Source organism: Argopecten irradians, chromosome 8 (assembly GCF_041381155.1).
Source record: "Argopecten irradians isolate NY chromosome 8, Ai_NY, whole genome shotgun sequence".
Classification (NCBI taxonomy): domain Eukaryota; kingdom Metazoa; phylum Mollusca; class Bivalvia; order Pectinida; family Pectinidae; genus Argopecten; species Argopecten irradians.
This window is the reverse complement of record NC_091141.1, coordinates 38,319,459-38,338,503: the sequence shown is the minus strand read 5'-3', so window position 1 is coordinate 38,338,503 and position 19,045 is coordinate 38,319,459. Positions and strand designations below refer to the sequence as shown.

General features: G+C 39.6%; 1 protein-coding gene across 1 annotated transcript in view; it reads right to left on the bottom strand.

The window, feature by feature from the left end:
* Positions 1-928: 928 nt before the first annotated feature.
* The window catches only part of LOC138330310 (X-ray repair cross-complementing protein 5-like), a 23,449-nt gene continuing 5,332 nt past the window's right edge, over positions 929-19,045 (bottom strand). The window contains exons 3-20 of the mRNA XM_069277814.1: positions 18,589-18,699; positions 18,224-18,298; positions 17,779-17,826; positions 13,551-13,605; positions 12,785-12,878; positions 11,652-11,730; positions 11,035-11,142; positions 10,437-10,513; positions 10,222-10,305; positions 9,475-9,571; positions 9,105-9,219; positions 8,167-8,255; positions 5,201-5,329; positions 4,849-4,960; positions 4,082-4,243; positions 2,723-2,820; positions 2,436-2,534; positions 929-1,971 (exon numbers count right to left, since the gene is read on the bottom strand). Of these exons, the coding sequence (XP_069133915.1) occupies positions 1,852-1,971; positions 2,436-2,534; positions 2,723-2,820; positions 4,082-4,243; positions 4,849-4,960; positions 5,201-5,329; positions 8,167-8,255; positions 9,105-9,219; positions 9,475-9,571; positions 10,222-10,305; positions 10,437-10,513; positions 11,035-11,142; positions 11,652-11,730; positions 12,785-12,878; positions 13,551-13,605; positions 17,779-17,826; positions 18,224-18,298; positions 18,589-18,699 (1,752 nt within the window). The 3' untranslated portion in view covers positions 929-1,851. The remainder of the gene's footprint in view (positions 1,972-2,435; positions 2,535-2,722; positions 2,821-4,081; positions 4,244-4,848; positions 4,961-5,200; positions 5,330-8,166; positions 8,256-9,104; positions 9,220-9,474; positions 9,572-10,221; positions 10,306-10,436; positions 10,514-11,034; positions 11,143-11,651; positions 11,731-12,784; positions 12,879-13,550; positions 13,606-17,778; positions 17,827-18,223; positions 18,299-18,588; positions 18,700-19,045) is intronic.

The following is a 19,045-nucleotide window of genomic DNA, read 5'->3' as shown; positions in this document are numbered from 1 at the left end:
ATTTAAAGAATTTACCTATAATTCCCCTATTGGGGGGGCCCTGCCCCCTCCTGCCCCGGGACCAGAGTACCAAAATTTTTAACAAACTCAAGTTTTTATTCCTCCCAAGGTATATTTTGGCCAAATTTTGGTTACATTCCCTGCAGAACTCTATGACTAAGTAGCGAATTATAGGATTTACCTCTATTTCCCCTATTCCCCTTCCCCAACGGATGTTTGTGGCCAAATTTGGTTAATCCATTAGAGAACTCTATGACAAGTAGCGATTTAAAGGATTACCTCTATTTCCCCTATGGCCCCGCCCCTCCTCCCCCAGGGGTCAGAGCCAAAATTTTATACAAGTTCTGTTTCCCCTTCCCCCAAGGATGTTTTGTGGCAAAATTTAGTTACAATCCATGTAGAACTCTATGACTAGTAGCGATTTAAAGGATTTACCTCTATTTCCCCTATTGGGCTCCGCCCCTCCTTCCCCCGGTGGGTCAAAAGGATTTACCTCTATACCCCATTAGGCCCCGCCCCTCCTGCCCCGGGGGTGTCAGAGCCAAAATTTATACAAGTTTCTGCTTCCCCCTCCCCCAAGGATGTTTGTTGTGCCAAATTTGGTTACAATCCATGCAGAACTCTATGAAATAATGACATCAATACTTACTTATAATTAATTTTATTCTCTATTTGATAACATGAAGTATGTTTAAATGTACCATTAGAGTGGTTTTTCAAGGGATTATTTTTTCCGAATCAATACGCAACGTCAATGTCTCTATTGTGACGTCACGATAACGTCGGGGTTTCGCGCCATTCTCAGATTTTTGTTTCATAGTGGTATGCAAAAAAAATATTGGCCAATCAGAAAGCCGGATTTGGTATGAAAACAAAGAAAAATTAATTATTAAAATATGAAAAATACTAAAAGCAGTAAACACAGAAGGATTTTTTCTTATCATATTTATTTCCTGGAAAAGTTCCACCAAAATATGATTATGATTATTCACATCTTATTAAACCTACTTCTATAACACTACCATTTAAAATCTTAAAAAATAATTATCCTAACAATATTATCACTTTCAACAATAAACAATATTGTTCGTTTCCGAAGTAACTTATTACACATGTAGTAACTTCCTTACTAACACACATATCCATGGTTAATTACCTACATTTGTACACACTGATAATTGCCTGACAGGTAACCTATTACATACTATGATAATTGCCTGTATACGGACTGGTAACCATGGTAACCTATAACACACTGATAATTGCCTGTATACGGACTGGTAACCATGGTAACCTATAACACACTGATAATTGCCTGTATACTGACAGGTAAGCATGGTAACCTATTACACCTGTCTATGGACCGGTTACCATGGAAACCTATTACACACTTTGATAATTGCCTGTATATGGACCAGTAACCATGGTAACCTATTACACACTGATAATTGCCGGTAAACTGACTGGTAACTATTGTAACCAAGCAACACAGTAGCAGTTCATACAAATACAGGTATTCATGGTAAACATGATAAACCATATACAATGTACTGTTATCATCCATCAATCACTTGTATCCATGGTAACCCTTGATGCAGCAGACTAACTGTTATTCTGTACAATGATGAATCTCTTGTATCTATAGAAACTCTTACTTACTAGTAACTACCAATAAAATTGCCTGTTTCCATAGCAACCAAACACCACAGAAACTATATGGGAATATGTATCCATGGTGATCGATTCTACACAATGACTTTTATGACGAGGACACGTGTTTGACAGTTATTGTGTACACAATTACATGTATTCATAGTTACTGTTTAAACAATATCTTGTATCCATGGTAACCTATGACACACCATAGTAACTGTTGATACAGTCTATAAGATCGGCTTTCTTTGTTCCTGATGCAGGGATTCCTTCGCGCTTGATTAATTCCTTCAATACCGCCACAGTTAATTTGCCAAGCTGAAAAATAAAAATGATCAACAAGTAAATTTATATCCTTAAGAGAAGTAAGTTAAGTACATGTATTGTGTACAGCCATTATTTGATCGCTCATGAAAGAAGAATACATTTCTAGACACTTTTCACTTCTTCCTGTCGAACCTCTCCTTGTTAGCCTTTTCAATTACAGATATTATTACTTGCCCTTCTCGAGTCTCTTTTTTGATGTCCTAAAACTTATTAGGCTCTCCCCTAGCTAAGTCTTATTTCCTTATATTAACCATTGTCTCCAAACTTGAACCTTTTGGCTCTATAACAGACACCATGATCTAGCTGCCTTTAAATTTGTTTAGCCTAATCCAAGCTTTGTGACATTCATGAAAGTCAGAGGTCACACCCTTCCAGAGCTTCAATTTTTCCTTATATAAACAATTGGGCTCCCTTTATAAACTTTTTTGCTCTAAAATAACTGTCATTATAATTACCCGTCCTTCTTGAGCCTCCTTTTTGGCATCCAACATGGCCACAGCTCCTTCCATCTTTGCTTTCTTGGCCGCAGTATCTGCAGCACTGGCCGGCGCTTTCTGTAAAATACCAATTCATCCCATACCACTATAACTTTTTGTCATACGTTCAGATGATTATTGGCACAACATCCAATGTATCTTCTAAGATTCAAAATGGAAAAAATTGTTTAGATACAGTAAAAATTACCTAAACAGGCATATGTGACATGTGACATAGGCATTTATGACAATTACATGAGACCTACCCTTTTAGCGCCTGGCTCGTACCCGTCAGGAAATATGAGATCTTTAAACTCCTGAATTATCTTTCCTGCTCGTTTCTCCATTCCTTTCTCATTGGGCACTGAAATGTGGAATAGAATATGACATCAAAAGTTTGGTAACTCAAAGGTAATATGAACTTACAAACTATAACACCTGAGGTTAAAGGATATGTGTTATTTATGCTCATATATATATATATATATATATATATGCAAGCATAAATTTTAAAGTAAAATACATCCCCAGTTCAAAATTTATCTGGTATTTACTCATATTTTTTTCTCTCTCTCTCTCTCTCTCTCTCTCTCTCTCTCTCTCTCTCTCTCTCTCTCTCTCTCTCTCTCTCTCTCTCTCTAAACTTTTGCACAGTAAAACATGTTTATAACAAACACACTAACAACCAATGCATAATTATAACGTTCAAATTTTCATTCTCTGTCAAGATTCCTTTATAAGGCAAAAAAAAATTAAATTGTATGTTTCAGATACCCCTACCTACCCTAGTTTTTACCTCCGACCCTACCTATTTATCACACTTTTTCAAAACAAAAATGTAGTTTGTGAATTTTTCAATTTAGATTTTTACCCTTGCTTTAAGTTTATCCAGATAAAGTTCAATTATGGTAATGAGAAATAAAAGACTTCTAGCCAGCCTAAACCCTGAAAGACACATTACTTTGTAATGTAGTAATAAAGCAACTCAACCCCTCCCCACTTCTCCTAAAAAAAATAAAATAAAAAAATGAAATAAAATAAATTCCCGACCGACCTTCCCTATTTTTTCAGTCATGTAACCTGAAACATGCATATAATTTTTTTTGGCCTAAGGAAGATGTTTGTAATATTTGTGTAACAAACTATGTTTATAACAGAGGTTTTTTAGATTCTGCTAAAAGAAAGTGTTTAGGAATTCCTTACTGGTATAGTCTTATTAGATTCTGCTAAAAGAAAGTGTTTAGGAATTCCTTACTGGTATAGTCTTATTAGATTCTGCTAAAAGAAAGTGTTTAGGAATTCCTTACTGGTATAGTCTTATTAGATTCTGCTAAAAGAAAGTGTTTAGGAATTCCTTACTGGTATAGTCTTATTAGATTCTGCTAAAAGAAAGTGTTTAGGAATTCCTTACTGGTATAGTCTTATTAGATTCTGCTAAAAGAAAGTGTTTAGGAATTCCTTACTGGTATATACAGAGGTTATTTAGATTCTGCTAAAAGAAAGTGTTTAGGAATTCCTTACTGGTATAGTCTTATTAGATTCTGCTAAAAGAAAGTGTTTAGGAATTCCTTACTGGTATAGTCTTATTAGATTCTGCTAAAAGAAAGTGTTTAGGAATTCCTTACTGGTATAGTCTGTCATTTCCTCTGGTGCGTCCCGATCTAGGGCCAGGGCCTCGATATTCCTCCAGTACTTCTGTAGGACTGGGTTTTCAAAGCTCTCACTTGAGAACTTAAACTGCAGCTTCTTAACTAACTCCTTGGCCTTGTCTATCTGGTCAGTGTTAGCTGAACAGAAGATAAAATGCATAGACATGAATAAATCTGGTAGCATTAATTAATTATTAATTAGTTTTAATTATATCAAAGAAGTAGAGTCAAGGCTGTCATTGTTTAACAGGTGGGTAAATAGGTTTTTCCTCAGCTGCCTGGATACACGGAAGTATGCAGGGGATTAAAAAAGTAGGAGAAACTATGATTCAGAGGTGACAATCTCAACAGGCAGGAAGTGGGCGTTTTGAGATTTACCAAGGTAGTAGGACCACTGTCATAATATATCATTAAAATCTTTAAAACACCCATTTCCTGATTGTCTCCTCTGAATGATTTTCTAATTATGATAGTATATTTGGTTTAGATGTTTAACGGAATATTTGGCCAATGTTTCTGAAATTTTGGCGAATCATTTCATTTCAACTTCTGATTAAAGAATCATGTTTCATAGTCAAATATGAGAATGACACAGGAGTGATAACTTCAGGATGAAACCGACGTCTACATGCATATGATACTGCATATTCGACAGACCCAGCTAGAAGTTCTGATTTGATTCTCTTGCAAATATGTGAGCAAAATTTACCAAAGATTTGGGAAACAACAAGATGGTATTATACCTCTTGGAGCGTCCTCAAGTTTCACTTTTCTGAAATCATCAGCGAAGGGCAGGAATATAACATGGAAGCCTGGAGGTGTGACTTGAACCTTGTGTTCATCTACTTCTTCAGCCTGGCAAGGAAATAGTATATAGAACAGACTCCTTATGAAATTCTAAAAACACTTAGATAAAACCACTTTCAAAAGCACAAATCTCCAGCTATTATATTTTAAAGGTCATACTAATCTAACATAACATTTTAATAATTAGGATTATGATTTTTTACGCTAAATGGCATTTATTTATTTTAAGAAAAGTTTACACTTATTTTGAAGTGGTAGAGTTGTCTCCCTTTATTAAATAAAATTTACCTGTGGTAGAAGAGCCACAAATCGCGGTGCCATATTTTTACCAGGTATATAACGGCAGAGTGGGAATACATCTCGCTCCAGGCACTTCTTCAGCAAGGCCGTGAATAATGTAGTACTTCCTATCACAGTCTGTGGACAGATATTAATAATACCATATTCAACCCAATAAGCGCCTTCATTTCTATAAGCACCCCTACCCTTTTTTAGGCTTCAATCACTTAATTTGAAATAAATGCAGATAAAAAATATGAAAACTTTGTTGGTTTTCTTACTAATTTCTTTTGAAAATTGATTTATGACTTAGTTTGTAGATTAATTTTATGAAAGGCAAGTCCAAATGTGTTCCTATTTATTAAGCACCCCCTAGTTTGCTTCAATTTTTTAAGCACCCTGGGTGCTTATTATGTCAAATAGGCAACTTAAAACAAATTAAAACAAGAGGCCCAGAGGGCCTGTATCGCTCACCTGGTTTTTTGTTAGTAATTACCACAAGACTCTGACAATTAGAAAAATAAGCAAAATTGACTCCCAAAGTTTAATTTTGAATCACAACCATACAATGATGCTATTGATACCATACAAATATGCTATCCAATACATAGGTTCAGAGACAAAGTAATTTATATGAAATTAGTAGCATAATTTGCCTTTTTGACCTCGCATCTATTGCTGTCTAAGGCCCCGTGGGTCAGCCCTACAATTTCAAATCCCAACCGTATAAGGAGGCTACCATTGCATTATAAGTGCTCTTCCATTCTTAGTTGCAGAGTTTATATGGAAATAGCTAAATTAACCCCTTTTGACCCCACCCTTCAGGCCCCCGGGGGTCAGACCCATCATTTGCAAAATTTTGAATCCAAACCCTATAAGGATGTAACTATTGCATTATGAGCGTAATCCCATGTTAAGCTGCAGAGAAAAAGTCATTTATATGGAAATTGACCACTTTTGACCCCGCCCCTCAGGCCCCCGGGGGGTCAGCCCTATCATTTGCACAATTTGGAATCCCCACCCTATAAGGATGCTACCATTGCATTGTGGGTGCTATACCATGCTTAGTTGCAGAGAAGAAGTCATTTATATGGAAATAGCCGAATTGAACCCTTTTGACCCCGCCCCTCAGGCCCCCGGGGGGTCAGCCCTATCATTTGCACAATTTTGAATCCCCACCCTATAAGGATGCTACCATTGCATTATGGGTGCTATACCATGCTTAGTTTCAGAGAAGAAGTCATTTATATGAAAATAGCCAAATTGGCCCCTTTTGAACCCGCCCCTCAGGCTCCCGGGCGGTCAGCCCCATCATTTGCACAATTTGGAATCCCCACCCTATAAGGATGCTACCATTGCATTATGGGTGCTATACCACGCTTAGTTGCAGAGAAGAAGTTATTTATATGGAAAAAGCCAAATTGACCCCTTTTGACCCCGCCCCTCAAGCCCCCATGGGGGTCAGCCCTATCATTTGCACAATTTTGAATCCCCACCCTATAAGGATGCTACCATTGCATTATGGGTGCTATACCATGCTTAGTTTCAGAGAAGAAGTCGTTTATATGGAAATAGCCAAATTGGCCCCTTTTGACCCCGCCCCTCAGGCCCCTGGGAGGTCAGCCCCATCATTTGTACAATTTTGAATCCCCACTCTATAAGGATGCTACCATTGCATTATGGGTGCTATCCCATGCTTGGTTTCAGAGAAGAAGTCGTTTATTTGGAAATAGCCAAATTGACCACTTTTGACCCCGCCCCTCAGGCCCCCCGGGGGTCAGCCCCATCATTTGTACAATTTTGAATCCCCACCCTATAACGATACTACCATAGCATTATGAGTGCTATCTCTTGCTTAGTTTCAGAGAAGAAGTCGTTTTTATGGAAATAGCCAAATTGACCCCATTTGACCCTGCCCCTCAGGCCCCCGGGGGGTCAGCCCCATCATTTGTACAATTTTGAATCCCCACCCAATAAGGATGCTACCATTGCATTATGGGTGCTATCCTATGCTTGGTTTCAGAGAAGAAGTCGTTTATATGGAAATAGCCAAATTGACCCCTTTTGACCCCGCCCCTCAGGCCCCCGGGGGGTCAGCCCCATCATTTGTACAATTTTGAATCCCCACCCTATAACGATACTACCATAGCATTATGAGTGCTATCTCTTGCTTAGTTTCAGAGAAGAAGTCGTTTTTATGGAAATAGCCAAATTGACCCCATTTGACCCTGCCCCTAAGGCCCCCGGGGGGTCAGCCCCATCATTTGTACAATTTTGAATCCCCACCCAATAAGGATGCTACCATTGCATTATGGGTGCTATCCTATGCTTGGTTTCAGAGAAGAAGTCGTTTATATGGAAATAGCCAAATTGACCCCTTTTGGCCCCGCCCCTCAGGCCCCTGGGGGATCAGCCCCATCATTTGTACTATTTTTAGTTAGTAGCCCATAAGGATGCTACCAGTCAAATTTTGTTGAAATCCGACCAGCGGTTATGGAGAAGAAGTCGATTGTTGACGGACGCCGGACGCCGGACGCCGGATGCCGGACGCCGGACGCGGCGGTATCCCATAAGCTCACCTCGGTCCTTCGGACCAGGTGAGCTAATAAATCAATTTGGTAAAGTCTATTAAAGTTACCTGCTGCATACAAATTAAATGTAAATTTCTGTACATATCATGTATTATCTGTTTTAATATAACAGTAAATGTTTTGTCCATACTTGATGTCACTGAGACCTAGGCTGTTTTCGATTATAAGGTTTGACTGGTTGGACCTAGTTGTTCGTTTATGAATTAAAGACGGACCTGATGATTTTATATTGTTTTCAGACAGGCCTTGACAAAGTCCTCACAGGCCTGTATCATAAACTACAGGTCCGTCAGGTTTTATACTTGAAATAATGACTTATACCAATGGTTGAACCAGTTCAGAATAAACGAAAACGGCCCAGTACTTTTAAATCTAATCACTTACACTTTCATCAGGATATAGAAACTGTGCAGGCTTCACATGGTAATATTTCTTCAGTCTACTGCGAGGTTTGAAGCCCATTAGTTTTAACCCTACAAACAAAAAGGATTTTTTTGTATCAGATATCAGACCATTTGCTTCTCAATAAACAATATCATATCCAAATTCATGGTGACAGCTTAGTGAATGAAACACTTGAAATCAATTTCAACACTTCAAACACAACTATTAGGTCTACTCAAACTTAAACACATGACTGAATTTTAATACGATATGTTTTGTTTTGATGCATGACACATAACCTGATCACCTAGATAAACATTACCTAAGGACTAGAGTTATAAAGACAAACTGTATTTGTCATGACAAAATATTGATTGTACAATTTTCTTTCGCAGCTACTTAATTTCATAATTTTCATTTCAAAACAAGTTTACGAAGATTAACATTTGTGAATTTAAAAATAGTTTAAGAAATTTTCAATCAGTATCATTGATGTAGATGTTAATTTATGGAGATAAAATTTAGTGGATTTACTTGGATCGCAAAATTTGCGAAAGTATATCGCATGTGAAAAGAAGTTGGTATACACCATTCATGAAGGAAAAGAGATCCTGTATACCAACTTTCTTTTGTGGCTATCATATTTCACAATTTCCATTTCAAAACAAGTTTGTGAAGAAAATTAATATACTACGGATTAAACGGTTGAATGATAATTCTTATCAATATATATGATGTATATATATAAATTCCTCATGATAAACTTTCAAGAATTGAATTGGATCGAGAGAAAAATCTGCGAAAGTAAATTGCACACGAATGAAAGTTGGTTTACAGTATATCAAAATCACAACAGACAAGCATGTCTAGAGAAAGGTAACACTATAGTGAGATGACCACTAAAACTTGTATGTAGCATTATCCGAGGTAAGCCTTACCAGACTCTCCAAACCGTTTGATTTCAGCGACCTCATCTTTCTCGAAGAGTATCTGTTTACCACCGTAGGTCTGGGCTTTCTTCAGGTCCTGAGGCATGAGCACTTCTCCAGTATCCTAAATTTGGTTAAAATCACATTTTGGTACTAAATTTTGGTATTATGATATTGATTTGATAACATTCCATGGCATTTAAATATGTTACAGAGGTAGGGACTATATTGACTGAAAAAATGTATGGATCAATTTCCAGATAAATTGAAGATTTTGACGATTCTCACAATTTCATCATCTGAGAAATGTAAATTTTCTTAAAGATAGGAGTCAATATCAGCCAAATAATTAGGTTATAAATAAGTTTTGTCAACTGACCTTGAGGTAAATCTTTGAATGGGGCTCTAGCTTCTCGTTTGTTTCCCTATTCAATTTGACGCCAGATGGTTTTGGACAGGACCGCACCAATCCATACCTTCAAATCAACATTGAATAACGTAAAAAGACCAGCCATTTACTTTTTGTGTTGTTTGAAACCCACATAATACGAAGTGCCAAAACCAGAGTTGGCAAATCATAACCTAAGCGGGTTTTGATAATGGATCAGTGCCGTGTGTTGACACATGTACTCCAATTATGCACATACAGTGGATATTTCACACATGGAATGAACAGTTTTTAATAAAACATTAGTATATCCCTGTCCATAGTCTCACTTTGTTTCATTTCTATGTTTCTTGTACAAATGTTAACCATTCAGTACGAAACCCGCATAATACGAAAGAATTTGAAGGGTCCTCATGAATTTGTAATAATCGGGTTGAATTGTAAATGGTAAATTATACAAAGACCTACTTCTACATACATTACATACATGAGTTCGTTTGGGATGCCTAAGGTTTATTAGTGTTTTGTTTCCCTGTAGTAATGGAAAGCCTGACCATTTTAAAGTGCTACCTCACTGCAGCATATTGCCAAAGACAAAGCTAAACAGCCCATACATTCACATTATACTGGCAAAGTATAACCATAGACAAAGGTCCAAGTGTCTATTAATTAGGTCAAAATTGATTATAAGAACAAAGATTCCTTATAAAATATTTCTAGAATAAAATAAAAATTTACACTCCAACTCCAAGACTGAGGCCTTCACCAAGGTTAAGCTGGATTCTTTTCAAGGCCCTTTTCTTGTGGTCTTTTGTTCGAACCCTGAAATGTGAAAGAAAAACATATTTACCCGGGTATCTAAACATTGAGACAAAATCATACTTAGTCTAGAACTGTTACAATAAGAAAATTTGAAGGACTCCTCAACAAAACATGATTTAATAAAAACTCACCTGTTAAGAAGTTCCTCCATTCGCTCTGCTGGGTCAGGAAGGTCAGTCAGTTCATCGTCAGCGGTAAACAGCAAATCCTACAAAAAAACCCCAACAATTTCTACGAAACATGTCACAGTACATGCTTGAAATAATGAAATGGAAATTGAAGAAGCTAATTTTTACCTTGAACACAGTTCTATGGGAATTAACATTAACAAGAAACTTTTTCTTTCATTTTCTCAAGTTCAACTCCTAAGCAGCAATATGTCTCTAAACTTTAAGTTATCATATACAGCTACTACATTTTGCAATTAAGATTTTCAAGATTTCTTTACATGGATTTTAAAGTTGAAATGAAAGAAAATAAGTTTGAATATTTTAGCAAGGTGGATATCAATTCACAGATATCAACTTTCAAGAATTTATTTTAATTGCAAAATTCATGAATTGAAAGTAAATTATACAAGAATGATTGTTTACAGAATATCTTCTGCATTGTCTAGGTATCTCCTAGGAGGCGCCTTTGTAAGTATCAATAAATAGGAAAATTAAAAGCAAACAATCATTGCCACTTCTCAACAGTATACTGATATTTAACATTAAAATTTGTACTAACCTTGTAGAACTTAGAAACATCAAAACTCTCGCCTGGTTTCTGTAAGTGCATCAATTCTAAGTCTATGCCGGTCTCAGACAAGTCACTAGCCTTTGTCCTTGCTTGTCTCTGAAAAATATATTTCAAATGATCATGCAAGTGACGCTTAAATCTAAATATTTCAAGTTTATTGTTAAACACAGAATTAAGATGTTGACTGCAGAAAAACTTTAATTACAATTTTGATATTTATGTAATTGTTAAAGGGTGAGTATAATTAGTTGATGATTGACAGCAATGGACCATTTCTGTAATGTTCTTACATCAAAAGATGATAAATATTCATCTGCTTTAGCCTCACTTTTTCAAATTGATATTTATAGAAAGGACAATAGTTACATCCCTTTGCTATGAGGTTTTTCAAATTCTCCGACACTGAATGTATGAGGAAAACTTGATTTGAATGAGCTCTTCTCTGAAAGGAAGTCTTCCCAACAGATCTTCCAGCTCATAGACAGATGAAGTACCCTAGGTATTTTTCAGAAGCAGAGTAGCTACAAATGATAATCAAGTGATTGGAAGCTGTATTTTAGAAGTACCTGTATACGATTGCCTATCCAGTTGGGCTATAATCTTACCTGTAATTGTTGTGATCCTGCGTGAGGGTTATCATTATTGGTGAACAACATCACTCTCTTGGAGCTCACCTTCTGTGAACTGAAATGGAATAATTCATTACAAATAATTACAAGTAATACAGAAATATATAAAGTAAACCCTTGATAATCCTTTGATCCCAGCCTAAACCTTTCAGGTTTACGAATTTTCCATACGGCAGAATTCTGTGTTCTTTGTCAATGTGCAACATTACGATATTCAGATTCCTTTTATATTTCCTTATGGAATGTGAGTTTTCTGGACTATCCGGGTCCACTGTATACCAGTTTCCATGTCTCAAATGTTCATTATTTTTAAATAATGATAAAATTATGCATCTGAGCCCCTTACTTAATGATATTCAATCCTAATATCTGGTTAATGGCAAGCTTTTATCTGAAGGTAAATAGTACAAAAAATAAGGACAAGGCAAAAACATGGACAAAAATTCTGTGTGAAGTTCATATAAAGCTCTGATAAAATTGATGCCATTAATTACGGTGTTCATTCTAATAAGCTCCCCATTACTTTCAGTGCACATCTCATTTTGGAGGCCTCAAATTCACTTATTCTTGAATTTAAATTTTAACTGATTTTTGGTGTACTTCATGTAATAATAAATAATTTTGTAAGAAAGGTCTTCTAAAATTTTACTAGTGGGGCAAAACCTTAAAGATGCTCCACCGCCGACAGAGCATAAATGTTATTCAGTGTTGCGGACGAAATGAGAGACATAAAGGACCATAACTCTCAGTAATTTTTCATAAGTAAGGTCTTCTAAAATTTGATTTTACTAAAAGCCCCCTCATTTTCTAAGCAACCTGGGGGTTAATTGGGTAAAATCAGGTAAATGTTTTTACCTTATTTAGTCTTGTAATTGAAATGTCACACATACCGTATTCGACCCAATAAGCGCCCAGGGCGTTTGAAAAATTGAAAAATGAAAAGGTGCTAATAGGACGAAATTACTGCAAATCTATACAGTTTTGTATAGTTTTGGTCTTTGTTTATGAGTGGACAACTGAAATTGCAGTCTCAAAAAGGGGGAGGGCGCTTATAGGGACATGGGCGCTTATTGGGTCAAATAAGGTACTAGATAATAACTGAACATTACCTGTTTGAAAACATATTCTGGCAGGTCCAGAGTGCCTCATGTAAGGAAAACCCTGTATTATGTCCATACTCCTTGGCGAAAGTATTTCCAGCTTCTGTAGAATAAGATAAGCAATTAAGCATATCTATTGTAGGATATGTGTAGTGGTAAAAGTCAGATTATCATTAAAGTTCAGCATTGTTGGATAAGTTTTGTGTGGTCAAATTTAAAAGTCACAATATATCACAAGATCATAGAAAATCAAAGCACAAATTTATCATTTCTGATATTCTGCTTGATGCAATTTCTATAAAAATAATGAAATTTTATCCATTGTGAAAATTTATCATGCATATATATATTGAAAATAACTTTCAGTTTGTTTGGCATATAAAGTGGGACTAATTCACATACCACATGATACCTGATAACGTTTGTGTGGGACTAGTATCTCCATTAGTGATGGAACGTAATAATTTTTAATCTTCCCGCGGAAATAACTTTAGCGCAGGATATCATCTTTTGACGTCATTCCATCGCCAATAGAAACAATAATCCCATACAAACATTATCACGTATCACGTGGTACATGAAATAGTTCCATTCTTCTACATGTCACAGACATAAGGTCTCCATCCATTTTTCTTTTATCAAAAATACTTGACATTTTGTTGCTTTTACCCTCGAAAAATACTTGACATTTTGTTTCGGTACCAATTTCATTCCATATAAAACATCTGCAATCATGATAAATAGAGTCTATCAATCATATGGACTTTTATATAACCTTCAATCATGTCTTCCAAGCCTAAAATTCTGGGAGCTCCTGGTTGGTCCAACTCCTGTAAAAATAAACAATTCTGAAGCCATTCTTAAAGACTCAATAAAATATCAATGACGTTACATTTACATTCAACAGAGCATTCTGGAGTGAAAAACCAGGTAACTTGCAGAAAAAAATGAGGCACACCCAGAAGGATGTTTGAGCCAAAGTTTAGATTCTGTTTTATGATCAAATAATAATTTCTTTTCTATCCTTTACATTAATTGATAATGCATTGATAAACAGTACACATGAATCCTAAATTTAACGATAAAAAAAAAAAAAAACGCAAAAAAAGACATCTTGGTTTAAAAAACAACAACTCAGAGATGATCAGTACTTTCTGGAAAATTGCATAAACAAGCACCAGTTGAATGACATTACATGTATAGCCTTTTATTTCCACAAAATCTATCTAATTAAAAGACTAATTTAAATCATATTGAATTATTAATTTTAATATTTATAAAATTTTAAATGAAGAATTTGTTTACAAAGGGATACCCACATACACAAATAAATGAAACTTTAAAACATAATCCATTCAGATCTATTGACATTGATAAAAATTCTTTACAGAAGGAAAATCTAAGGGAGGGAACCAATAATGAGGTTACCGGGGGTTAAGGGTGGACCGGGGGTGGGGATAAGGAGACCAATGATAAGGTTACCAGGGGTAGGGTGGACCAGGGGTGGAGATAAGGAGACCAATGATAAGGTTACCGGGGGGTAGGGGTGGACCAGGGGTGGAGATGAGGAGACCAATGATAAGGTTACCGGGAGGGTGGGGGTGGACCGGGGTGGAGATGAGGAGACCAATGATAAGGTTACCGGGGATTAAGGGTGGACCAGGGGTGGAGATGAGGAGACCAATGATAAGGTTACCGGGGGTTAAGGGTGGACCGGGGGTGGAGATGAGGAGACCAATGATAAGGTTACCGGGGGTTAAGGGTGGACCAGGGGTGGGGATGAGGAGACCAATGATAAGGTTACCGGGGGTTAAGGGTGGACCAGGGGTGGAGATGAGGAGACCAATGATAAGGTTACCGGGGGTTAAGGGTGGACCAGGGGTGGGGATAAGGAGACCAATGATAAGGTTACCGGGGGTTAAGGGTGGACCAGGGGTGGGGATAAGGAGACCAATGATAAGGTTACCGGGGGTTAAGGGTGGACCAGGGGTGGAGATAAGGAGACCAATGATAAGGTTACGGGGAGTTAAGGGTGGACCGGGGGTGGAGATGAGGAGACCAATGATAAGGTTACCGGGGGTTAAGGGTGGACCGGGGTGGGGATGAGGAGACCAATGATAAGGTTACCGGGGGTAGGGCCGGGGGTGGAGATGAGGAGACCAATGATAAGGTTACGGGGTGGAGGATGAGATGAGGAGACCAATGATAAGGTTACCGGGGGTTAAGGGTGGACCAGGGGTGGAGATGAGGAGACCAATGATAAGGTTACCGGGGGTTAAGGGTGGACCGGGGGTGGAGATGAGGAGACCAATGATAAGGTTACCGGGGGTTAAGGGTGGACCGGGGGTACAGATGAGGAGACCAATGATAAGGTTACCGGGGGTTAAGGGTGGACCAGGGGTGGGGATGAGGAGACCAATGATAAGGTTACCGGGGGTTAAGGGTGGACCAGGGGTGGAGATGAGGAGACCAATGATAAGGTTACCAGGGGTAGGGGTGGACCAGGGGTGGAGATGAGGAGACCAATGATAAGGTTACCGGGGGTTAAGGGGTGGACCGGGGGTGAGATGAGGAGACCAATGATAAGGTTACCGGGGGTTAAGGGTGGACCGGGGTGGAGATGAGGAGACCAATGATAAGGTTACCGGGGGTTAAGGGTGGACCAGGGGTGGAGATGAGGAGACCAATGATAAGGTTACCGGGGGTTAAGGGTGGACCAGGGGTGGAGATGAGGAGACCAATGATAAGGTTACCGGGGGTTAAGGGTGGACCAAGGGGTGGAGATGAGGAGACCAATGATAAGGTTACCAGGGGGTTAAGGGTGGACCAGGGGTGGAGATGAGGAGACCAATGATAAGGTTACCGGGGGTTAAGGGTGGACCAGGGGGTGGGGATGAGGAGACCAATGATAAGGTTACCGGGGGTTAAGGGTGGACCAGGGGTGGAGATGAGGAGACCAATGATAAGGTTACCGGGGGTTAAGGGTGGACCGGGGGTGGAGATGAGGAGACCAATGATAAGGTTACCGGGGGTTAAGGGTGGACCAGGGGTGGAGATGAGGAGACCAATGATAAGGTTACCGGGGGTTAAGGGTGGACCAGGGGTGGAGATGAGGAGACCAATGATAAGGTTACCGGGGGTTAAGGGTGGACCAGGGGTGGGGATGAGGAGACCAATGATAAGGTTACCGGGGGTAAGGGTGGACGGGGTGGAGATGAGGAGACCAATGATAAGGTTACCGGGGTTAGGGTGGACCGGGGGTGGGATGAGGAGACCAATGATAAGGTTACCGGGGGTAGGGTGGACCAGGGGTGGAGATGAGGAGACCAATGATAAGGTTACCAGGGGGTTAAGGGTGGACCAGGGGTGGAGATGAGGAGACCAATGATAAGGTTACCGGGGGTATAAGGGTGGACCAGGGGTGGAGATGAGGAGACCAATGATAAGGTTACCAGGGGTTAAGGGTGGACCAGGGGTGGAGATGAGGAGACCAATGATAAGGTTACCGGGGGTTAAGGGTGGACCAGGGGTGGAGATGAGGAGACCAATGATAAGGTTACCGGGGTTAAGGGTGGACCGGGGTGGAGATGAGGAGACCAATGATAAGGTTACCGGGGGTTAAGGGTGGACCAGGGGTGGGGATAAGGAGACCAATGATAAGGTTACCGGGGGTTAAGGGTGGACCAGGGGTGGGGATAAGGAGACCAATGATAAGGTTACCGGGGGTTAAGGGTGGACCAGGGGTGGAGATGAGGAGACCAATGATAAGGTTACCGGGGGTTAAGGGTGGACCGGGGGTGGGGATGAGGAGACCAATGATAAGGTTACCGGGGGTTAAGGGTGGACCAGGGGTAGAGATGAGGAGACCAATGATAAGGTTACCGGGAGGGCGGGGGTGGACCGGGGGTGGAGATGAGGAGACCAATGATAAGGTTACCGGGGGTTAAGGGTGGACCAGGGGTGGAGATGAGGAGACCAATGATAAGGTTACCGGGGGTTAAGGGTGGACCAGGGGTGGAGATGAGGAGACCAATGATAAGGTTACCGGGGGTTAAGGGTGGACCGGGGGTGGGGGATGAGGAGACCAATGATAAGGTTACCGGGGGTTAAGGTGGACCGGGGTGTGGGGTGAGAGACCAATGATAAGGTTACCGGGGGTTAAGGGTGGACCAGGGGTGGGGATAAGGAGACCAATGATAAGGTTACCGGGGGGTTAAGGGTGGACCAGGGGTGGGGATAAGGAGACCAATGATAAGGTTACCGGGGATTAAGGGTGGACCAGGGGTGGAGATGAGGAGACCAATGATAAGGTTACCGGGGGTTAAGGGTGGACCGGGGGTGGAGATGAGGAGACCAATGATAAGGTTACCGGGGGTTAAGGGTGGACCAGGGGTGGGGATAAGGAGACCAATGATAAGGTTACCGGGGGTTAAGGGTGGACCAGGGGTAGAGATGAGGAGACCAATGATAAGGTTACCGGGAGGGGGGGGGGGTGGACCAGGGGTGGGGATAAGGAGACCAATGATAAGGTTACCGGGGGTTAAGGGTGGACCAGGGGTGGAGATGAGGAGACCAATGATAAGGTTACCGGGAGGGCGGGGGTGGACCAGGGGTGGAGATGAGGAGACCAATGATAAGGTTACCGGGGGTTAAGGGTGGACCAGGGGTGGAGATGAGGAGACCAATGATAAGGTTACCAGGAGGGTGGGGGTGGACCAGGGGTGGGGGTGGACCAGGGGTGGGGGTGGTGGACCAGGGGTGGGGGTGGACCAGGGGTGGCGATGAGGAGACCAATGATAAGGTTACCAGGGGTAGGGGTGGACCAGGGGTAGAGATGAGGAGACCAATGATAAGGTTACCGGGAGGGTGGGGGTGGACCAGGGGTGGGGATGAGGAGACCAATGATAAGGTTACCAGGAGGGTGGGGGTGGACTTGGGGTGAGGGTGGACTGGGGGTGAGGGTGGACTGGGGGGTGGGATGAGGAGACCAATGATAAGGTTACCTGATAAATGTAGATGTGTTTGAATTCAATCGGATTGTTTGACTTCTCCTGAAATGAGAAAAAATAATCATACTTCTTAGCAAAAATACGGAAAATTGCAATATAAATCCCTTGATATGAACCTGCTAAAAATTATTTTGAAATTAGTATGACCTGGGTCAAACTCTTGAAACAATCTATCACTTGAATGTTTTGTATGGAGTATAAAAAAAATATAAACTGTGTAGTCTGTTCAAGCTGAGTATCTTCTTGTTAACCTTATCACATAATCAACCGTATGTTGCATTTACGTTTTAGGAGGCTGTGGTATGTTTATGTTGTGTTCACTCGTAATATTCAAACTCTTGTCAATATATATGGTAAAATGAAATAATAATGATAATCCCTATTATCCACCTGAATACAGGTCAATAACTGTATTATGATATGGTGAAATGTTACTTACAGTTCCAAAGAACACAATGCCCATCATATCCTTATCACTGCTGATGATCTTGTTTTGTAGAGTAGTTTTTGCACACTAGAACAAAGTCATAGATCAGATATGCAGACAATAGAAATCATTGTTCTATAAACATAATGTTGAAACAGATACTTAAATTTACTACATTAACAGTCAGACCAAAAATAGCTATGTGTCCTAATCTTATTTTCAACTGTGATCTTCTACACGAGGGAAATCTCTCAAAAGTATGGCTATTTAAATTTCATAGCAACTTTAATTTCTCAAAAGTATGATGATTGGAATTTCAAAGCAGCTTCATTTTTGGAAATCTTTTTACTAAATTATTACAACATAAAATTACTTACCTTTAAACACAGTTGAAAGTGGCTTTCCTCATCATCACCATCTCCTTCATCAAACATTGACTTAGAACAATCAACCAGGAAGATCAGTCCATCTCTCATTCCCCAGCCAGCCTGAATAGGAAAATGTTTAATTCCTATTAGAAACACTACAAAGTCTTTCTACACTTTTGCATTTTTAATTATTTTTTTTAAAAATCAGAATCGAACACTTTAAGCATTCAGTATTTCTATATATAGATGTGGCGCAATGGTAGAAGGCGCATGTATGTTTGGCTAGGCGATTGGGTGTCGTAGATCGTGAGTTAGAGGCCCGGATACGGCACGAGTCAATTAATTGTCATGCTTTGTCAAATTGTGTTTCTTTGATATTTTATATATATATATACACCAGGGCCGTGAAAAAACTTTCAAATGTACTCGTCCCTCGGACAAGTGCTTCATTAAAATCTACTCGTCC